General features: G+C 42.9%; 1 protein-coding gene across 1 annotated transcript in view; it reads left to right on the top strand.

Annotated features, from left to right (window-relative positions):
* Nucleotides 1-1,708: 1,708 nt before the first annotated feature.
* Nucleotides 1,709-17,038, top strand: part of UMODL1 (uromodulin like 1) — a gene marked incomplete at its 3' end in the record, with an annotated part of 40,941 nt that continues 25,611 nt past the window's right edge. The window contains exons 1-8 of the mRNA XM_084298299.1: nucleotides 1,709-1,946; nucleotides 9,108-9,269; nucleotides 9,675-9,781; nucleotides 11,717-11,909; nucleotides 12,831-12,971; nucleotides 13,777-13,896; nucleotides 15,575-15,829; nucleotides 16,001-16,113. Of these exons, the coding sequence (XP_084154425.1) occupies nucleotides 1,769-1,946; nucleotides 9,108-9,269; nucleotides 9,675-9,781; nucleotides 11,717-11,909; nucleotides 12,831-12,971; nucleotides 13,777-13,896; nucleotides 15,575-15,829; nucleotides 16,001-16,113 (1,269 nt within the window). The 5' untranslated portion in view covers nucleotides 1,709-1,768. The remainder of the gene's footprint in view (nucleotides 1,947-9,107; nucleotides 9,270-9,674; nucleotides 9,782-11,716; nucleotides 11,910-12,830; nucleotides 12,972-13,776; nucleotides 13,897-15,574; nucleotides 15,830-16,000; nucleotides 16,114-17,038) is intronic.

Genomic DNA, 17,038 nt, shown 5'->3' with positions numbered 1-17,038 from the left:
CCTTACTCAGCTGCTTGTGCCTGATATAAAGTGGTAATCAGTCACATGCATTGGAAGAACAGTCCTTGATCTGTGATTTCTGCTCCCAAACGCAGATTTTTTCTTGTTTCCCTTCTCCCTGAGGGATGTCCTAAATTCAGCTGGGGAGGGAGGCTGTGGCTGGCTACGGGCTTTCATGATCAGACCTCTGTCCTCCTTCCTGGAGGAAGGCCTTCTGAGTCACTTGGTGGAATCAGCTTGAGGGACATTTTGTGGCCTACGGCATCTGTCCCGTGACTTCTGCTGGACTGTCCTTGCACTGCACATGCATCATCCTGTTCTAAGCTCTTTTACCAGTCCTATTCTAATTGTACATACATTATTTGTTTATCTGGAAAGCTAAACATGATAAAAGCACATGATTCCTAAGAACCTGAGTAACTTTTTTGTTTCTTTGTTCAAATTGTTTTTGCATGTTTCATCTTCTCTGGCAAGAGATAAGCTGTACAAATAAGACAAGCGATAAATACTTCCATTTTATGCTTGTTGTGTATGCTATGTTAGCTTCAGTCCATGTGTTGACTGGTCCAGGTCCCCTAAGAGCTCTTAGAAAAAAAAAATCCTACCACATTCGAATCTCTGCAGCTAAATCATATTTATCCCTATTAAAGTATCTTTTGCTTTGTCTCAAGGATGATAAAGGCCTTTTTAATTCTATCCCGTCTCCTTCCCAAATGGGACATGGGGTGACTCAGCCCCAAGGCTTGTATAACATCTTATTAAGGGACAGCCTAATGTCTGTAAGATGACTGTAGGTTGCTCAATGCTAATTCAATCCCATCTGTGGTGGTGTTGTTTTCTTTTTACTGCTCCCGCTCAAGTACTTCAGTTTTAAGTAAAGCATGTAACAAAACTAACTTTAATACTCCTTGTGAGCAGTTTCAGAACCTCAGAAATTGAGCCCCATTCTCAAACTGGTATGAAATTATGTAGTTAATGAACTTACCTCTAACTTCATTTACATTGAAGGAACCGCAGCATCTCTCAGAGGACCTGGTCTAATACTGTCTACTACAAATGCAGGCAGGCAACACAGAAGCTCCAGGAATACCTTTTGTCTCAGATACCTGAAAGTCCTCCCCAGTGATGTATGAGCACACAGTTTTAGCCTAGGGTGGTGTCTGAAGGATGTCTTGTTCCAGACACCTCCCATGACTCATCTGCCCATGAGTTGCTCACCCTTCTTTCCAGTCATAGTCAGCACAGCCAGATGAACCCTTCAGCAGCATGAGCCTGGAGTGGACATCTAAAGTGCTTGGATGACTGCTCTGGAAGTGCCTATTCTGCTCCACTGTTAATATCTATTAATGTGTATTAATTTACTTTACAAGTACTTGAGTTAAATTACCCTTTTTCTGCTTTGTACCTGAAGGCACTGAGAGCTCTTTGAATTTTCTGCCAATACGGATCGTTTTATGACTGAAATGATTCCCATGACAAGCAGTCACTACTAATCCTTTCTTCTGTCCATTTTCTTAAGTAACATTCTTCCTAACATCAGCCTCCCTGGAAGTCATTCATCTGTGTTGATGCTGTCACTGCTTTCTCATAACAGCATATTTAACTAGACACTGCAGGGAACTTATGCTGCAGGGTGACAAGTTATTACTGATCCCTCTCTTTCCTGTTTATTTTACTAATATTAATTTTTATTTTTCTTCTAGAAAAAGGCCTCTCTTTGCTAGGCTATCATCTGTGCAACTATAGCCTGACCAAAAATGTGTTTAAGATGGTTGCCTACCAAAAGTCCTATGAGAAGAACACTTCCTGTGGTGGATGGATCCCGTGGATGGTATGTCCCCGGACATATTATAAAACACTGTATCATACAGTTGAAGTCCCTGAGACCACCAACCTTACCGATTGCTGTGAAGGATATGAACAAGTTGGTCTCTACTGCTCTTTAGGTAAGTTTCAGTCAGATTAATAGTTAATATAAAAGCTTCTGCTAGAGGAGGATTCATGTAAACTGAGACATGTAAAGGCTTAGTTCAGCCCTGAGCAATACGTTCCTGTTCACCGAAATGAGTGAGTCTGTAAAAATCCACAGTAAACTCAGCCCAACATGGGAAGGAGTAAACACGAAACACTAATGCTCCTGGTTCTTCCTGTTTGCCAGCCTTATTCACAAACTCCTGCCAGTTCATGGTGACCAAGAAGAAAGAGCTTGTTTGTCATCCCAAGGAGGGCTTAGTACTTGTCCTGGTCCAGGTCAAAATCTGTGGCCAAGTGGGATAACTCATGTAGCCTTGATGTGTGCTGTGTCTGCTGCCAGTGTGCTTGCATCTACTCTAGGAGCTTTCTTCTCAAAAGTAATTTAGTATGCACTAACAATAATATTTCCTTTCATTTGGAGCAAGGTCAGTTCCCAGGCTTCTAGCTCAATTTTGGTGTTAATTTCAAACAACCTGTGGCCTTGGGGAAGATGGTACCAACCATCTTCCTATCAAAGCTACGTTAGGGCCCATTTTCTCAGGTGCTTCCTTGGTTATCTAGGGCTATGTTGTTGAAAGTAGTGAACCTTGTAGTGGATCTGATCTACCTTCTGAGTTATAACAGGACTCTACCTGGGAATCATCTTTGACTCAAGATGGAAACTATTCTGCCTTCCCACTTCAGAACTAGCAGTTATAAACAAGAAATTCCTAATTTTTAGCAAGACTTGAGTCACAGGTGGAAGAGATTCCTGGGGGAAAATGGGTTTCCAAAAAGTTTCCAAAGGGTTCCTGTGACAAAGTCCCAACGGGTATTGGTTTACTCAAGTAAGTTTGGTATAAACTGATATGATTTCAATAGCATTACAATGGAGTGGAAGGTGTTGTGAAACCTTTTTGATAAAAGAGGAATTTAGTTTTCTTTATATTAAGTCCCTTAAGAACATCTGTAGTCAAGCTGGAGTTGTACTTGGAAAAAAATATTCAGGTAGCATTTTGCACTAGATAATATATATTTGAGAAGATTCAAGTTATACCCATGCAAATTTTTAAAAAATTGTTTTTAATTAATTAAAAGTTAATTAAATTAATTAAAAGTTGTATGCTTTTATTCTGAACTAGATTATCTAATCCAAGATCTAGTCTTAGATTGATTTTGGAGTAGGTCTTGGATTAGATAGGACAGCACTGGATTGTTCCAGCATCCAGCACACTTCTGCAAGACATAATTTTTTCTCCTATTTTCTGCATGACGTTGCATTTCTCCATTTCCCCTTTTCACGTTATGGTTGTGGTAATTTATATAGTGTCGACACTGTAACAAAAGATCAAAAAGGAAAGGTCCTATTGCAGTCCTGATCCTCCTTTTGGGTCACAGGGTTTGATTGACTCAGTTCTATGGGAATGTCCCCAAACCTGCTCCTGCATTGGGTCATATAATGTGATGTGAGAGGGTATGAGCTGTATGTCTTGTCATGGAATGCACCGAGAAGAATGTGTTCATCCTACATTTAAATTGCTTCAGAACACTGGAAAAATGAATCTCCAAACATTTTTGCAAGGTATTTTTTTGCAATATATGCTAGTAGAATACTGTATCTATCAGGAAAATGCTTTTAACAGAAAGGTCAGAACACAGAAGTGGTTGTTGTGCTGTATTTGTTCTTAAAACAATGTGCAAGAGAAGAAGAAGAAAAGCATAATTAGGCACACATCATCCCTCACTTACTGTATCCTGCAATTGTTTTGTCTCTGTGGCTGTGGTGGAGTGTCAGCCAGGGCACAATTTGACCTGCATGTTATGGTATTTCCAGGCAAGCTTGCTTGACGGGCATAGGACCCACTGCTGATAATGCATGTTTTTCAAGCAGCAGTTACAGGCTGGGAAAACTCTCCAGAAGATCTAATTAGTGTTGAATAGCAACTTCAGTAAGGTCATTTCAAATACATGCATCTGCATGCATGTGTGCACATGCGTAGTGTAAATAAATTAATCCAATGACAAGGTGGAGAAGCAGTTGGAGAAAACTGCTTGTTGATCTCCTAGTAGAAGAAAATAACTGTGTCAGACAGATGTTGAAGGGTGGCCAGCTAGTTCTGTTTACCTCTATTTGCACAAGGAACTCCTTGAGGGATCATGATTTTCAAAGTGCTTCAGAGCCGCCGGAATTCAAGATCACCTTCTTGGGTGGAGAAGAAGGCGTCCTGGTAACACTTTAAATATTTTTTTTCCGGTACAATTGTATGCCTTTTAAAAGCACCTCTGAAGGAATGTTAGGCTTGAGAAGTGTCAGTGAGATTTTTTCTAACATTAACAAATCTGTAAATCTCCTGTAAAGCTTAGCTGCAGAACTTCTGATCCACCCTTGCCACATTGTTGATATACACTCTAGGCAGGGTTGTCCATGAAATACTGTGGTCACCTTGACTCTTTTCCTGTCAAAGTAGATTTGGGAATATTTTAAACCATAAAAGGGTTTGTCTCGCTTCTAGGTAATTTCTCTGTTTAGATTATTCCAGTATCTTTGCTTTTCAGGGCATTAGTCATATATTCTGTGAATGGTAATGCACTGTCTAGACACAGTCTTAAATAAATGATGAAAAGAGAAACTGGAACTGCTGAAATTACGGCACAGCATGCTGTTAAACTACTGTTATTTTCTTCTTGATGTTATCCATGCTGGCATACTCTCCATCCTACCAGAAGCTGGAGGGTCTGCATGACCTTTCAGAGAAACCTGGTCCTCGCCATTCCCCTCGCTTTCTTCCTGGAAGGAAACATTTATCCCTGCCTGAGATACGACAGGCTTTGCTTTTCTTATTATTTACTGTTGGGGCAAAAATATCTATATCATGAGTCAAGATACTCTGGTAGTTCTCACTAGCTGCCTATCAGTCCGTTAGGATGGTGCTATATATGTGTGCACACACACAAACTACTTTAACTTTAAAATATATATATATATTTCTAAAAGCTAAAAAGTGCTAGAATTAATTCTAAAGTTAGAATTAAATAAAAACAATCATTGTTTCCTCTCCTTTTGCCTATGCATGCAAATAAACCCTGTTAATTACCCGACCCCTCTGCCTTGCCCTGAGGACCACATTTCCATGTGGTGCTCAGGGGCAACAGCCCCCCTACAGGGCATTCCAGCAGCGCTGTCCTGGCCTCTGCTTTCACAGCGTGTTTCAGTGCTCTGCTAAGCCTCTCTCTGAACAGAGAATTATTTATCACCTCATGAGGTGAATCCCGGGGTGATGCCCAGACAGCAATTTATCTTCACGAAGCCTGTGGGAGGAGAGGGAGGTTTTCTGCCTTTCACAACTGCAGCGAGACTTGGATCACATCATTCCATGTGCCCACTCTGAGACACCGAGGGTGTGATTTCTACTCTTTGATTATTTATTTTTATCCCTGGAGTGCCTAGTGCTGCCTTCATCACCATTGCGCTTGGAGCGTGGAGCCCTGTGCCCTTGATGGTGATGGTTGAGTAGCCTCCGATTGCTGAGCATATCCCAGAGCTGTGGATCTGGTTCCTGGACCTGTGAAACTCATGTATCGGAAAGGTGGTTATGAGCTTCTTGCAGGAGACTTCCCCAGTATTTTGCATGTCTTTTTTTTTATAGGCAGAGGCAGGGTCCAATTCTCCAAGCAGGTTTTGTCTGCCTGGGTCAGATGTGTGGTTACTTCTGGTGGCTGGTTTGGCACCCACCTTCTACGATGCTACCTAAGGTGAAACCAGAGAGCTTCAGGCAAGAGTCTCCTTCCTTATCTGCCATCTTACCCTGACTGATCCCTGGCCAGGAAGACAAAGAGTGCATCAGCATGTGATGGAGGTTGTTTTTTTTGGCACGTGTACAAAAAGGCTGAAATAAGAAGGTCCAGACACCTTTAATCTGGAGTTTCTTAATGAGAGAACTTGATTTGCAAAGTTCATTTGGAGAATGCTTTATGTGAATAACTTCCTCAGATTTTCAGAAAAACAACAGTAAAGTAAAATAATAATAACAATAACAATAACAATAACAATAACAATAACAATAACAATAACAATAACAATAACAATAACAATAACAATAACAATAAATTTAATTTCAGGTGTCCAGGTAGCTCCGCAGCAGGGCTGGGACCTTTCAGCCCCTGTGTGCAGATGATGCATGCTGGGTCTAACCGGGGCAGCGGGGACTTGTGGCACGGCTGTCCCCACTGCTTGGGCTGTCACCAGAGATTTTGTAAACCCTGATTGCATCCCCCTCAGCCTTCTCCTTTCCACAGCAAAATTCCAGTCTCTTTAGTAGCCTTTCCTTGCAAGCTATCTGCCCCACTCAGCTCACCACCTGGTGCCTTTTCCAACTGCACTAAGCCCCAGGATGGCTGTGGCCTCACCCTGGGCCCCTTCCAGCTCTCATCATTTGCTGGTACGAGTGGCACCGTGGCAGAGCATGGCCACGTTATGGTGATGCTGGTGGGAGCAGCCCCTTCTGGCTAAATTTCAACAAGTTTCTCCTGAGCATGCACAGGCTGCTTTTATGCTTGGAAGGCCGTGCTCCCCCTTCGTCCCACAGCTGTGTCCTTGCCGAATCTCAGCCCCCGGCTCCTGGATATGTTGCAGTGAATAATAAGGCTTTTCATGGGAAAGGGCACTGAGTGTTTGTTAGATGCCAAGCCTGCACATCCAGACCCTGCCCTCCATCCCGTTTAAGCACTGGACAGGGTGGGCAATATCCATCTGAGCAGGTAAAGGCTAGCAATGCTCGAAGACCCTGAAAACAGGGTTGTGTGATGAAAACTGTCAGTCTGCCTTTGCAACAGGCTTTTCCAGGAGCTCCTTCTGTATTGTCATAGATTTGTCTTCACCTTCTGATGCCTGAGATGAGCTCAGAGTTTTGGCCCCCTGCTCTGCCACACCCTCTGGGTGAAGCCTGGTAGCTCTGGGTGGAAGGAGGGAGAAGAGAGAAGCTGCAGCTGAGCCAGTGCTGTCCCTCAGCACCTATCTCCCAGCCCAGTGGCTCTCCTGGGGACAGGTTGGTAGCTGCTTTCAGTTGCTAAGCACTGAGTGCTGCATTTCTCCTTCTGCACAATGATGCAGATAACAGAGGAAAGTCCACACTTTGTCTGACTGATGGACGAGCTGCCCAGCTCGCTCCCTGGTGCTGGCCGTGTTGCTTGGTTAGTGTTGTAGCTCTGGGTGACCATCCTCAAAGATGATCAAAGTGGAAAGAGTAAATCAAATTTGCAAAGTGCATCTGGCGTGATTAGGCAGAAATGTGATGTGAATCCATCCCAGTTTCCGCTGATGCGAAAATGATGACCTTTAGATTTTAGATAAATGGCTAGGGTGGCACTCAGCCAGGACACAATAGTGTTTTCTGAGATTGCACGTGACCCATTAAACCGTTTACACCACAGTTCAGCATGGCAGAAAAGGACCTGGGTCAAAAAGCTGCTTTGAACTTCAAACCTGCTGGAACTGCACCTGAATCTTAGAGATTGAGAGATTTTTAATGCTTGAGTCAAGTTTACCAGAGTAAACTTGGCTCATCAGGAAGAGGCTTTCCAGCAGTCGGACCCATTTGAGGGAATGACCTGCAGCGCCAGTCCCAGAGTCAGAAGCAGAGGGTCCTGATCCATGCTGGGAAGCAGAACAGGACTACGGGGCTTGCTGGACCCAGAAGTAGTTTGGGTCAGATTGTACAGAGTAGAGTTTCCTTATTTGCTGCCCAGAGCTCTTGTAGGTCTAACACCAACTCTACTTGAAAGATGCTCACAGTCCCATTAAAGTGTATGCTCACTGGCTATACAAAGGGTATACAAATAGAGTATATCAAATGCAATATAACAGTGTGCAGAGGTGCTGTCCTATATATTCTGCATGCAAAACTTCAAAGTTACATGTGCAAATAGCCTACATGCTGCTGAGAGTCTCAACTCTGTGCCTTCACTGTTCCCCAGCTTATGGGGTTTGGCACGCTTTTCAGCAGCGGTGTGGGCCCCTATTATTAAATGATAATTAATTTTCTTAATTACCTTTCCAAGACCCTTGAAAAGTGTACTGTGGGACCACTAGAAGGCAAAGACCATAATACTAAAACCACTGTTGGTAATATACTATTTCTTAATGCAAACATGACTGCATGCCCAGATGCAAAAGTGACTGAAAATTGTATGTGTTGAGTTCTGCATGCCATGGACTGCAGATTGAACTGAGGATTTTTAGTGCTAAGCATGAGATCAGTTATGGTATCTGCCAAGGCTCTTTGCAATCAGTTCCAGTCTAGCATGAATTGGAGGAGAGGGGGACTTGGCATGTGCATGTGGCAGCAAGTGACAGAGATTTAGTTTAAAACTTGATGAATCAGTATCATTTGCCTTTTTAAGAAGCCTACTTTGCTGAGGCCAAAAGTCATAGATTCATTATTCCCTTCTGCTTCTCAGAAACCTCAGATTTACTTTTATTCAGAGCCTTGGGATAACAGAAATTGGAAACCCTCAGAAACGGCAGCTCATGATAGATCTATAGTTTGCTATAGACCTTTCATTTGCTGTGGACTTTATTATGTTGAAATGTGGTTTTCCCACACTGCAACCTTCTATGACAGGAGTAACTTTTATTTTTCTCTAGGCTGACTTTAATTGCCTGGTTAATGGACCAAGAATTTGTAGGATCAAAAAATTGTAACCACAAAATGAATGGAAAAGATTAAATAAAAACTTCTGATTTCTAGCGTAGACACTACCTGTTTGCTTTGATCGTTATTCAGCATTTGGATTAGTCATAGCTGGCACCATGTACATTTTCTGTCTTGCAGTGCTCCGATTTCTCCACATTTAGAATCCATTTATTTATCTAATCTACCATGCTGCCTATCTATCTGTCTATACATTGTCATTAGTGGAAAATTATCAGTTCAATATTTCTGTAGCAGAAATGTCACGAATGTGAGAAAATTCTGAGAACTTTTACACTTCTGAAATGAAATAAAGGCATTTAGGCTCCCGTTTTGTCCCCATGAAAACCTCAGAACAGACACACTTCTAAAATGAGGAGGAAGTGTTTGCTATAAATTAAATGGCACGGTTTTATGGAAACAATTTTCTGTGTTTTTGTTCTCAGAAATGTTTTTGTTACTTAGCACTTAACAGGTCCAGTGTATTTGCCTCAAGACCTGGTATCTGTCCAATGGAGAATATGGAAACATCTGATTATCCTTGCACGTTCGATGCTGAATGTCCAGGGTTTAAAAAGTGCTGCAACTCATCCAAAGGAGAGGGCTGTGTGGATCCAAAGCCAGAGGGTATGTTACTGATAAATTCAAGACTGCTTCTAATAGAAATGTGCTTATTTTTTCCTTCTGAGGGTGGGAGTGGGCAGAACAACAACTGTTACCATAGCTCTTCATAAAACAAATATGGGAATCTGCCTTGGGTTAGCTCCAGGATATTCGTTCTCAGAGATTGTGCCTGTGAGGCTGAGCAGGGGGTGTTGCAGGTCTGTTGGACCTCACATAGCTTCTCCTCCTCAGCTGATGCTGCTGTCTGCAGAATATGGTGACTGGAGCAGTAGCTGATGGCTGCACATGGGCCCTTCATAACCTCAAAGTTAAAGTTTGCCTTGGTTTCTTGGAGCCTGCCTACAGCTCCGTAGCTTTGTATAGCATCCCACCTCAGATGACTTGGCTGTTTTATTTTGTATGCTTCAGAAAGGATATTCTGGTACAACGTGACAGTGCTGGTGAAGATGGATTTTAATGAATTAATCAGAGTGGATTCCCACCTTCTGAACCATTCACGCCTTTTGCACTCCATGGTACGTACAAACTCAGGCACTCTCGTGTGTTGCCCATCATGTCTACGTCTCCGTTACTTGCTGACTACCACTTGCTTCAGCCCAGGAGGGAACCCATGGTCCTCTGAGCTGGATACCACCTTGCCAGCTGCTCACCCTGTTTTTTGGCCCTCATGTATTGATGGTTGGTGAATGTCAGTCTCATCCTCACAGGGCTCAAGTAAAATTGATCTAGCAGCTTCTATAGTAAATTTTTCAGGTCTCTGCCAGGAGGATGAGAAAGTTTTCACAGTCTGAAATAGTTTCCCTGCTTTATTCCAGCTTCAGCTCAGCTCAGTTTTGAGTTTATGACAGACTGTGTCTGGATTTCATGGTCTGCATGGCTTGGTTTTGAGTTGAACCTTTCAAGAGAGAGCTCTGATCCATGACACTGGGAGCTACATGGAAGGTGGATTGTGCAGTGCAAGAACCCAGTGAGAACCTAGGCTGGTGGTGAGGGACCCTGTCTGGAGCAAGGGCATTTCATTGTCACCTCTCCCACAGCAGCAGCGCCCCAGGAGACAGCAGGGAATTGCTTTTTCCATCAGTCAGAGGCTCTGCCTCCTGCGTGGATGAGCAGTGGCCATGGTAACAACATGAGCAGGCCCACAGGGCAGCAGCCCGGCCCGCCTCTCAGTGCCCCAGCCACCACAGGGAGGAAGAAACTGAGGCAACCAAAGAAAACCAAACCATAACAAGGGTGTGAGGTGTTTGCCCTTCTGGCCCACTTCTTTAAAGAGGGGTCTACAGGAGGGAGCCAAGCTACAAACTACAGCTATGTTTGGACAAGGGGGATCTCTCTGTCCATTGAGTGGTAATTAGGAAAGGCATCAATGAACTTGCACAAAGACCCTCCAGGCCTTTTCCCTAGTACATGTCACCACCTCATGGAGAAGACTAGGCTTGGACATGGCCTTTGAAAGGTACCCAAGAAGAAAGTTCTCTATATCACTGTTTTTATTTCTGTTCCTCCACAGTTTCTATGTAGGTATGGGCAAGTAGCAAAGGAAACTTCTCCTATACCAGTTTAGCACTGACAGCCAGGAGAATATGGATGGTAGCAGTAGTGTGGGGATATTGCATGAATTTAATCCTTCCTCCTACCTGAATTCCCACTTCTGATACCCTGAAAAAGTGAGAAACCTTGGCCCGGTACCTGTGTGTCAAGGAGTAGTGGGCAGTGATCTAAGACTCTTACACTGGTTTGATACTAGGACTGTTACAGCTGGTCTAAAGCAAGCTATGGCAGAGTTGAACACTCAAAAAATAGAAAATAAGAAATGAAGATTAGCAATGAACCACCCAAAGGAATGTTTTCCAGTCCTTGTTTGCTATATTGACTTCTAATGCTCAGTCCATCACCACCACCCTTCTCTGGTTTCTGACTCCCAGTTGCAATGAGCAGTCCTTGGGTCTCTCCAAGTTCTCAGTATCAGCCTTCTTCCCTTTTCTTTCTCCCTTTTCTTTCCATTCCCTTTGCCAGCAGTCCTTTTAGTTGCTTGACATGGGGAGTGTTGGACAGTTTGGGTGCACTTTAAAAGCCTGTCTGAAGTATATTCTGTCTATGGCAATTTTGGTGTTTAAGCATTACATGTCAAAGAGATTTTTCCATATTTTCTTGTATTATATCCTGTCTAAGCATGTAAGATCTGACATGCAGCTCCACATCTTCCTTAACTTGGATTTACTATACTCTTACATGTAGTTACATGTAACTCTTTTGCGAAATGTCATAATAAGAAGAGCTCACCTTGCATAAATATATAACTAAATGTTGTTGCTTTCCTGAATTTTCTGAATTGGTGCTTTCTGCACTTGGTTTCTGGTGATATTCATTGCATAGATTATGTCTCATTTGTGTACAGCTGTACTGATAAAGAAATGAGATACCAAAGTGTTTGCTCACCTGTTTTCCAGATTACTGGTGCATTACAGCCCTTGAATGCCTCTGTGCACCATATCCAGAGTAACCAAGCAGAAATATACTCTGGGACAGTGGCATCTCAGGTTCTCATCGGACTGCATCAACCAGCTCCACTAGCAGAGGTTTCTTCTTCCTTGAAAGACATTGTGAAGCGTGTCTATGAAGTTATTGACACGGATGTACAAGGTTAATCATTACAATCATATCACTGAGGGAAGCCTTTCCAGGGGGCTTCATCCCTCTTCACCTGGGATTTTGTCTACATGACTATCAATTGGCTTTCAAAAACAGAGTATAGTGGATCTTCTAACCTTTGCAAATATGGCTGTAACCCAGATATTATAGGATGAAGAGAGGGTTGTAGTTAATTTTGGAATAAATAGTTTGGAGTGGAATACTTCTGCTTCCTCAAATAAATGTATTTTCTCCTAGTAGCATAGCTCTACTTCATATGAAAAAGCAAAGGTATTCAAGTTTGTAGCACAATCACTAGTCATATTAAATAGGCTCTTAAGTGTTTTTAGTATTCTTGGGAACCAGATATACTCCGTTTTTATGGACTTGTAGTGCTTCCAGATACTTGCATGAAACAAGGAGTATTTGTTTATTAACCTACTTTTTAAAAGTTAGGTAAATATTTAAATGTGTTTGGTTTAAATTAATTTAATCTATTTATTATTGCATAGTCATCTGAATATTTTCCCTCCTGAAATGTATCCATAAGCACTATTTGTCATCACTTCTATTTCTGTATTTACTTTTGAAAACTCCTGCCAGATTTCAGTGAGATCCCTGGGTAGATCTCCTTCCCCTGCCACTGACTTCTCTCAGGTTTGGATGGCACCCTGAAACTGTAAGACAGAGCTGCTGCTAGTTGCCATCTTAACCCAATTAATCTGACTAAAAAGTGATGAGGTTATAACCGAATGGGGGCTAGTTTCAGGGAAGGATGACATTCTGATTTCATTGTGCCCACATAAATCTGGAATTGCTTGATCAGAGTTACTGCCTATTTAAACAGAATTTATCCTACCCAGAGCAGGTCTACATGCACTGCAGTCTTGATGCTGCTGTCAGTATCCGTGTAAGTGTTGTTCTTCTTCTTAGATGTCAATGAATGCTCCTATGCTGAATTCAACGCTTGTCCTAAGCAAAACACCTGTGTAAATCTGGAGGGTTACTACAGCTGCAACCCTGAGAATGAACATGCAGATGTCAACACTCAGCAGCTGAGCACAGGAAAGGATGGTAAGAAATGTAGGTGCCACTTTGGGAAGCACAGAGAAAGTCTCTGCTGGGCTTTATTGCCAACTGCAGGAGCAACTATAAGGTAAAGTTTTCTGGAGCATGCAGTGCCCTTTCTCCTCCTGCTGGAACAATACACAGTATACGCCAGCTTGCTAGCTGTTCATGACGAAATGCAGTGTATTCATTTAAAAGTTCCAGGCTGATTCTCATACCTCACCTGCAGCTGTCCTTACCTGCCAATACCTCTAGCTTCAGACCCTGACTGCTTCTCAGAGCAAGTCATTCACTGTCAGTACATGTCCCCAGCCTCCCGGGGGAACACGATTAGTGACGCTATTTGTACATGAAGTCTCCTTCCTGTTTTGACTGCGTGACTGCAGCCTGCACTCCGTTGCTGTCCAATCCCACCCTGAGCTGCTGCACTGTTAGCGAGTCCTCTGCTGGAGGCAGCTGGAGTTCAGCGATGCATGAAATAATTCTCAGCACCAGTTCAGCAACGAATATAGGCATGTACTTACAGCCAACAGACACCAATGAGCCTGCTAATAGGCTTAGAGATAATGAGATAAATCAGTGCTTGCAGATCCAATGCTCTAGTTAGAAAACAATTTAACAATTCTTTAATCTCAAAAATTAAGATAATGTATTGCTTTTTGCTTGTGTGATATGATAATACGTTTATTTTCATTTCTATTTATATTCCTTCTATTGCTACTCTTTAGCTGGTGAAAATGTGAATGGTATTACTTTGGATTTGCTTTGTTAGGAATGCTTTAACTCTTCGATAATGCTGTTTGTCCCTTAGGCATGGCATTGTCTACTCCAAGCTCAGAGCTGGATCCCGTTACTGCTAGCAATAGCTCTGCATCTATAAGTAATTCGAGTCTCTTGTCCACAACTAACCAATCTACAGATGCTGGGTGCTGTAAGTAACTTTGGATCTGAATGAATATTGTCTTGCTTTAATTCAGGCGCTTTGTGATCCCTTTTTCCTGGGGCTAGTTGAGTTACAAGAGGGTGTTCACAAAAGCTGATGGTAGTTTTGGAGTGAATCTCCTCCTACAGAAACAGCAGGAGAGAGGGTCCTGTAATGGGAGACTTGGATCAGGGGCTGTGGAGCTGTGAGGTGAGCCCTGGAGAAGCCCCACTGTTACCCCCACGGCTGCTGCTGGAAGAGGGGGGCTGGCTTGATCCACTGGTGCCTGGTGTGCTATTCAAGCACAAGTTCTTCCACAGGTAATCCAAATTCTCCAGCATGAGGAAGCACACCAGTAAGGGCTGTAGGAGGCTGGCACCACTCACTTGTCCCTGGGCTCTGCTGAATGCACATTCTGGGCTTGTCCCACACTGAGGTACAGGAGGATCTGCCACCTGAGCTCCTGCTGGCCATGGCCACTGAGATGCTGGTGGGGCATGAGTCAAAGAACCTGGCCACAGCCACCTTGTATTTAAGTTAGCCTCTGTGAATGCTCCCTGCTATGCACTACAGCTGTCTGAGGGACTGTGACGGAAACAAAGCCTGACAGAGTTATCTTTGTATCAGTGACTTCAGTCCTTTCAGATGAGAATGGTCACAATCTTTTTTTAACAACATCCTGTTCTTCTTGTGGGAGGAAATCGCTTTAAGTAGTTCTTTGTCTAGTTCGCAGAGGCAGGCTGAATTTTCTTGACCTTCATCTTTATCCACAGCTTCTGATCCAAACTGAAACTAAAGGAATTAGACCAAATTCCTTCTAGAGCAAGGGTGGTATGGCCGTTAGTGCTTTTGGCACCGACCTGGCTCAGAAGCCTGGAAACAACCGTGTCCCATTGAAATAATTGAAGAAAACAACCCTTTGCCTGAGGCTAACCATTAGCATGAAAGAATGGATGTTGTGGCAGCAGCATGCTGTGGTCTCTAGTTTAGCGTGGGGGCTGATGTTCTTCTTACCCAACTGCAGCTGTCTACAGGAGGTGTGCCCAGTCTGTCCTCATCATCTCAGCTCTCCCTCTAGCTGGTGGAGACAGGCAGGCCCTGCCAGAAGGCAATACACCCTGCCCGATTTAGACACCTCCTCCTCCTTTGAGGAGAGGAATCATCTCTGAAGGGTTCTGTCTTTTCCCATTGATGTGACAATGATTGTGCTGGACTAGCATGGCATAAATAGGTAAAATGCTCACCCCTGCTTCACCCTCAGCTTGTAAAAGCTGCCATCTGTGGGTTTTTTCCAGGCATAAATCAAGGCAGCCTTTGCCTGAAGAGGTGCATTTTAATGATGAAAGTGACAAGCAAAGCAGGTGTAAAGACATGTAGAGTACACAGATTCACTCTTCCAAACTTATTTCTGCTGCCTGAGCCCGTAGCTCACTGTATGGTTATTAATGTTACTAGAGATTCAACACATAAATATATAGTAAAAAGAAATAAAAAGAGTAAATACCCAATTAATCAGTCTAGTGGGATGGTTCATGGATGAGGGGACCAAATCTGCTCTGACATAATGTAAAAGGATCTTCCCCTACTGACTGTCAAAGTGCTTGTGTATAATGGATTTGTGATATCACAGTGCTTTAAAGAAGAAATGTTGCTTTTTCTGTGATGATTCTTCCTGGGACTGCAATAGATCCCTCTGCAATTAGAAACCACCGAATCTTCAGTGTCACCAGCAATAGTTTTGAAATGTCCTGGCATGTTGAGTCTACATTAAACCATACTTTCCAAGTCCAAGTGTTCAAGGGCAAGGAGATTGTACAAAACCTGAAAACAGAGGAAATGAAAATAAATGTGTCTGGACTGGAAGCAGGAGTGATGTATTCAGTGGAGATCAGCTATGAAACCTGTGGAAAAAACAGCATCTCCCATCAAAATGTTAAAACAGGTAAATAGCCATGAAGGTGATGGTAGCTATAGGTCCAAAACTGACACTGTGTTCCTGCTGGCTCTCAGTGCTGGGCTATGCATCTAATATTTTGGTCTGGGTGCATCAGTTCTGACCAGATCTTTTCCTCTTCTGCTTTGTCAATCTGTGTTTTGATATTGTGTCTTACAGAGGCTAAGATATTTGGTGTTACTATGAGGATTCTCAACTATAATTTCACTGAAGATTTCTGTGACGCCAGTAGCTCAGCATATGAAGAATTTTCAAGACTGTTGCTTACAGAGGTAATGCTAAAGTATATCTGGGTAATGTATTTTTCTTCAATTTAGAATTTATTTAATGAAATAGAGTATTTTGTGCCTGGCTCAAATGTCCCCTGGAAATTATAATATTGTTTCCTATGACCTTTCTTTATAATTAAAACAAAATCCAACTGACTAAACAGATCAAGCCCTTGGTCTTATTAGCAATGGAGCTTATGAGAATTTTCCCTTACAGAAGAGCAAAGGAATTAGAAATCCAGGCATGCAACAGGGACTCCTTTCCTTGGATCTTTACTTTGGCAGTAAGCACACACTAAATTGACTTGAGGCTCTTTAATGGATTATTGAAATGACATTGCTGGCGTTCATTTCAGTGCTGTCCTCTCCCTAAGTGTTTGGCTGCTCACAGAGCTCTTTTTTCTTTAAGCAAAGCGGCGGGGCCAGGCTTTCTTCTCCAGCCCCATTCATTGCATGCCCACGTGCAGCCACTGTCAATGCTCAGGTGTAATCAGCCATCAACAAAACTTGAGTCATGAACTCTGCTTCCAGCTCTCGGCTTCCCAAACAGGCAGGACATTTCAGATGTGGCAGTCTCTTACAGATTTGCTGTATAGCACAGGGCCCAGACAGAGGAATTCAGATCTTGATCCAAAACTAGACTTTCCCAAAACAAAAGGGCACTCATAAACATTTGTTAATATAAATCTGAGGGGAAAATAAATAAATAAACACTGCACCAACATTGGAGCTGTGTTTTCAAAGGCAGTCCAGAAGAGGCGTTTACTCATGAGAAATTGCAAGTCAAACCTCCTGACATGGTTTTATTTTCCATAGTTGCAAATCGCTTGCTTTTGCTGTGCAGGAGGATTTTTGTCAGTGAATCTCCTCTGAGGCTGACGCAGACCTAACTGACATCATGAAGTTGGGAAGGAAAAGGAGTGATGCC

The sequence above is a fragment of the Netta rufina genome (genome assembly GCF_964035555.1).
Source record: "Netta rufina genome assembly, chromosome: 1".
Lineage (NCBI taxonomy): Eukaryota > Metazoa > Chordata > Aves > Anseriformes > Anatidae > Netta > Netta rufina.
This window is presented reverse-complemented; position numbering and strand designations above follow the sequence as displayed.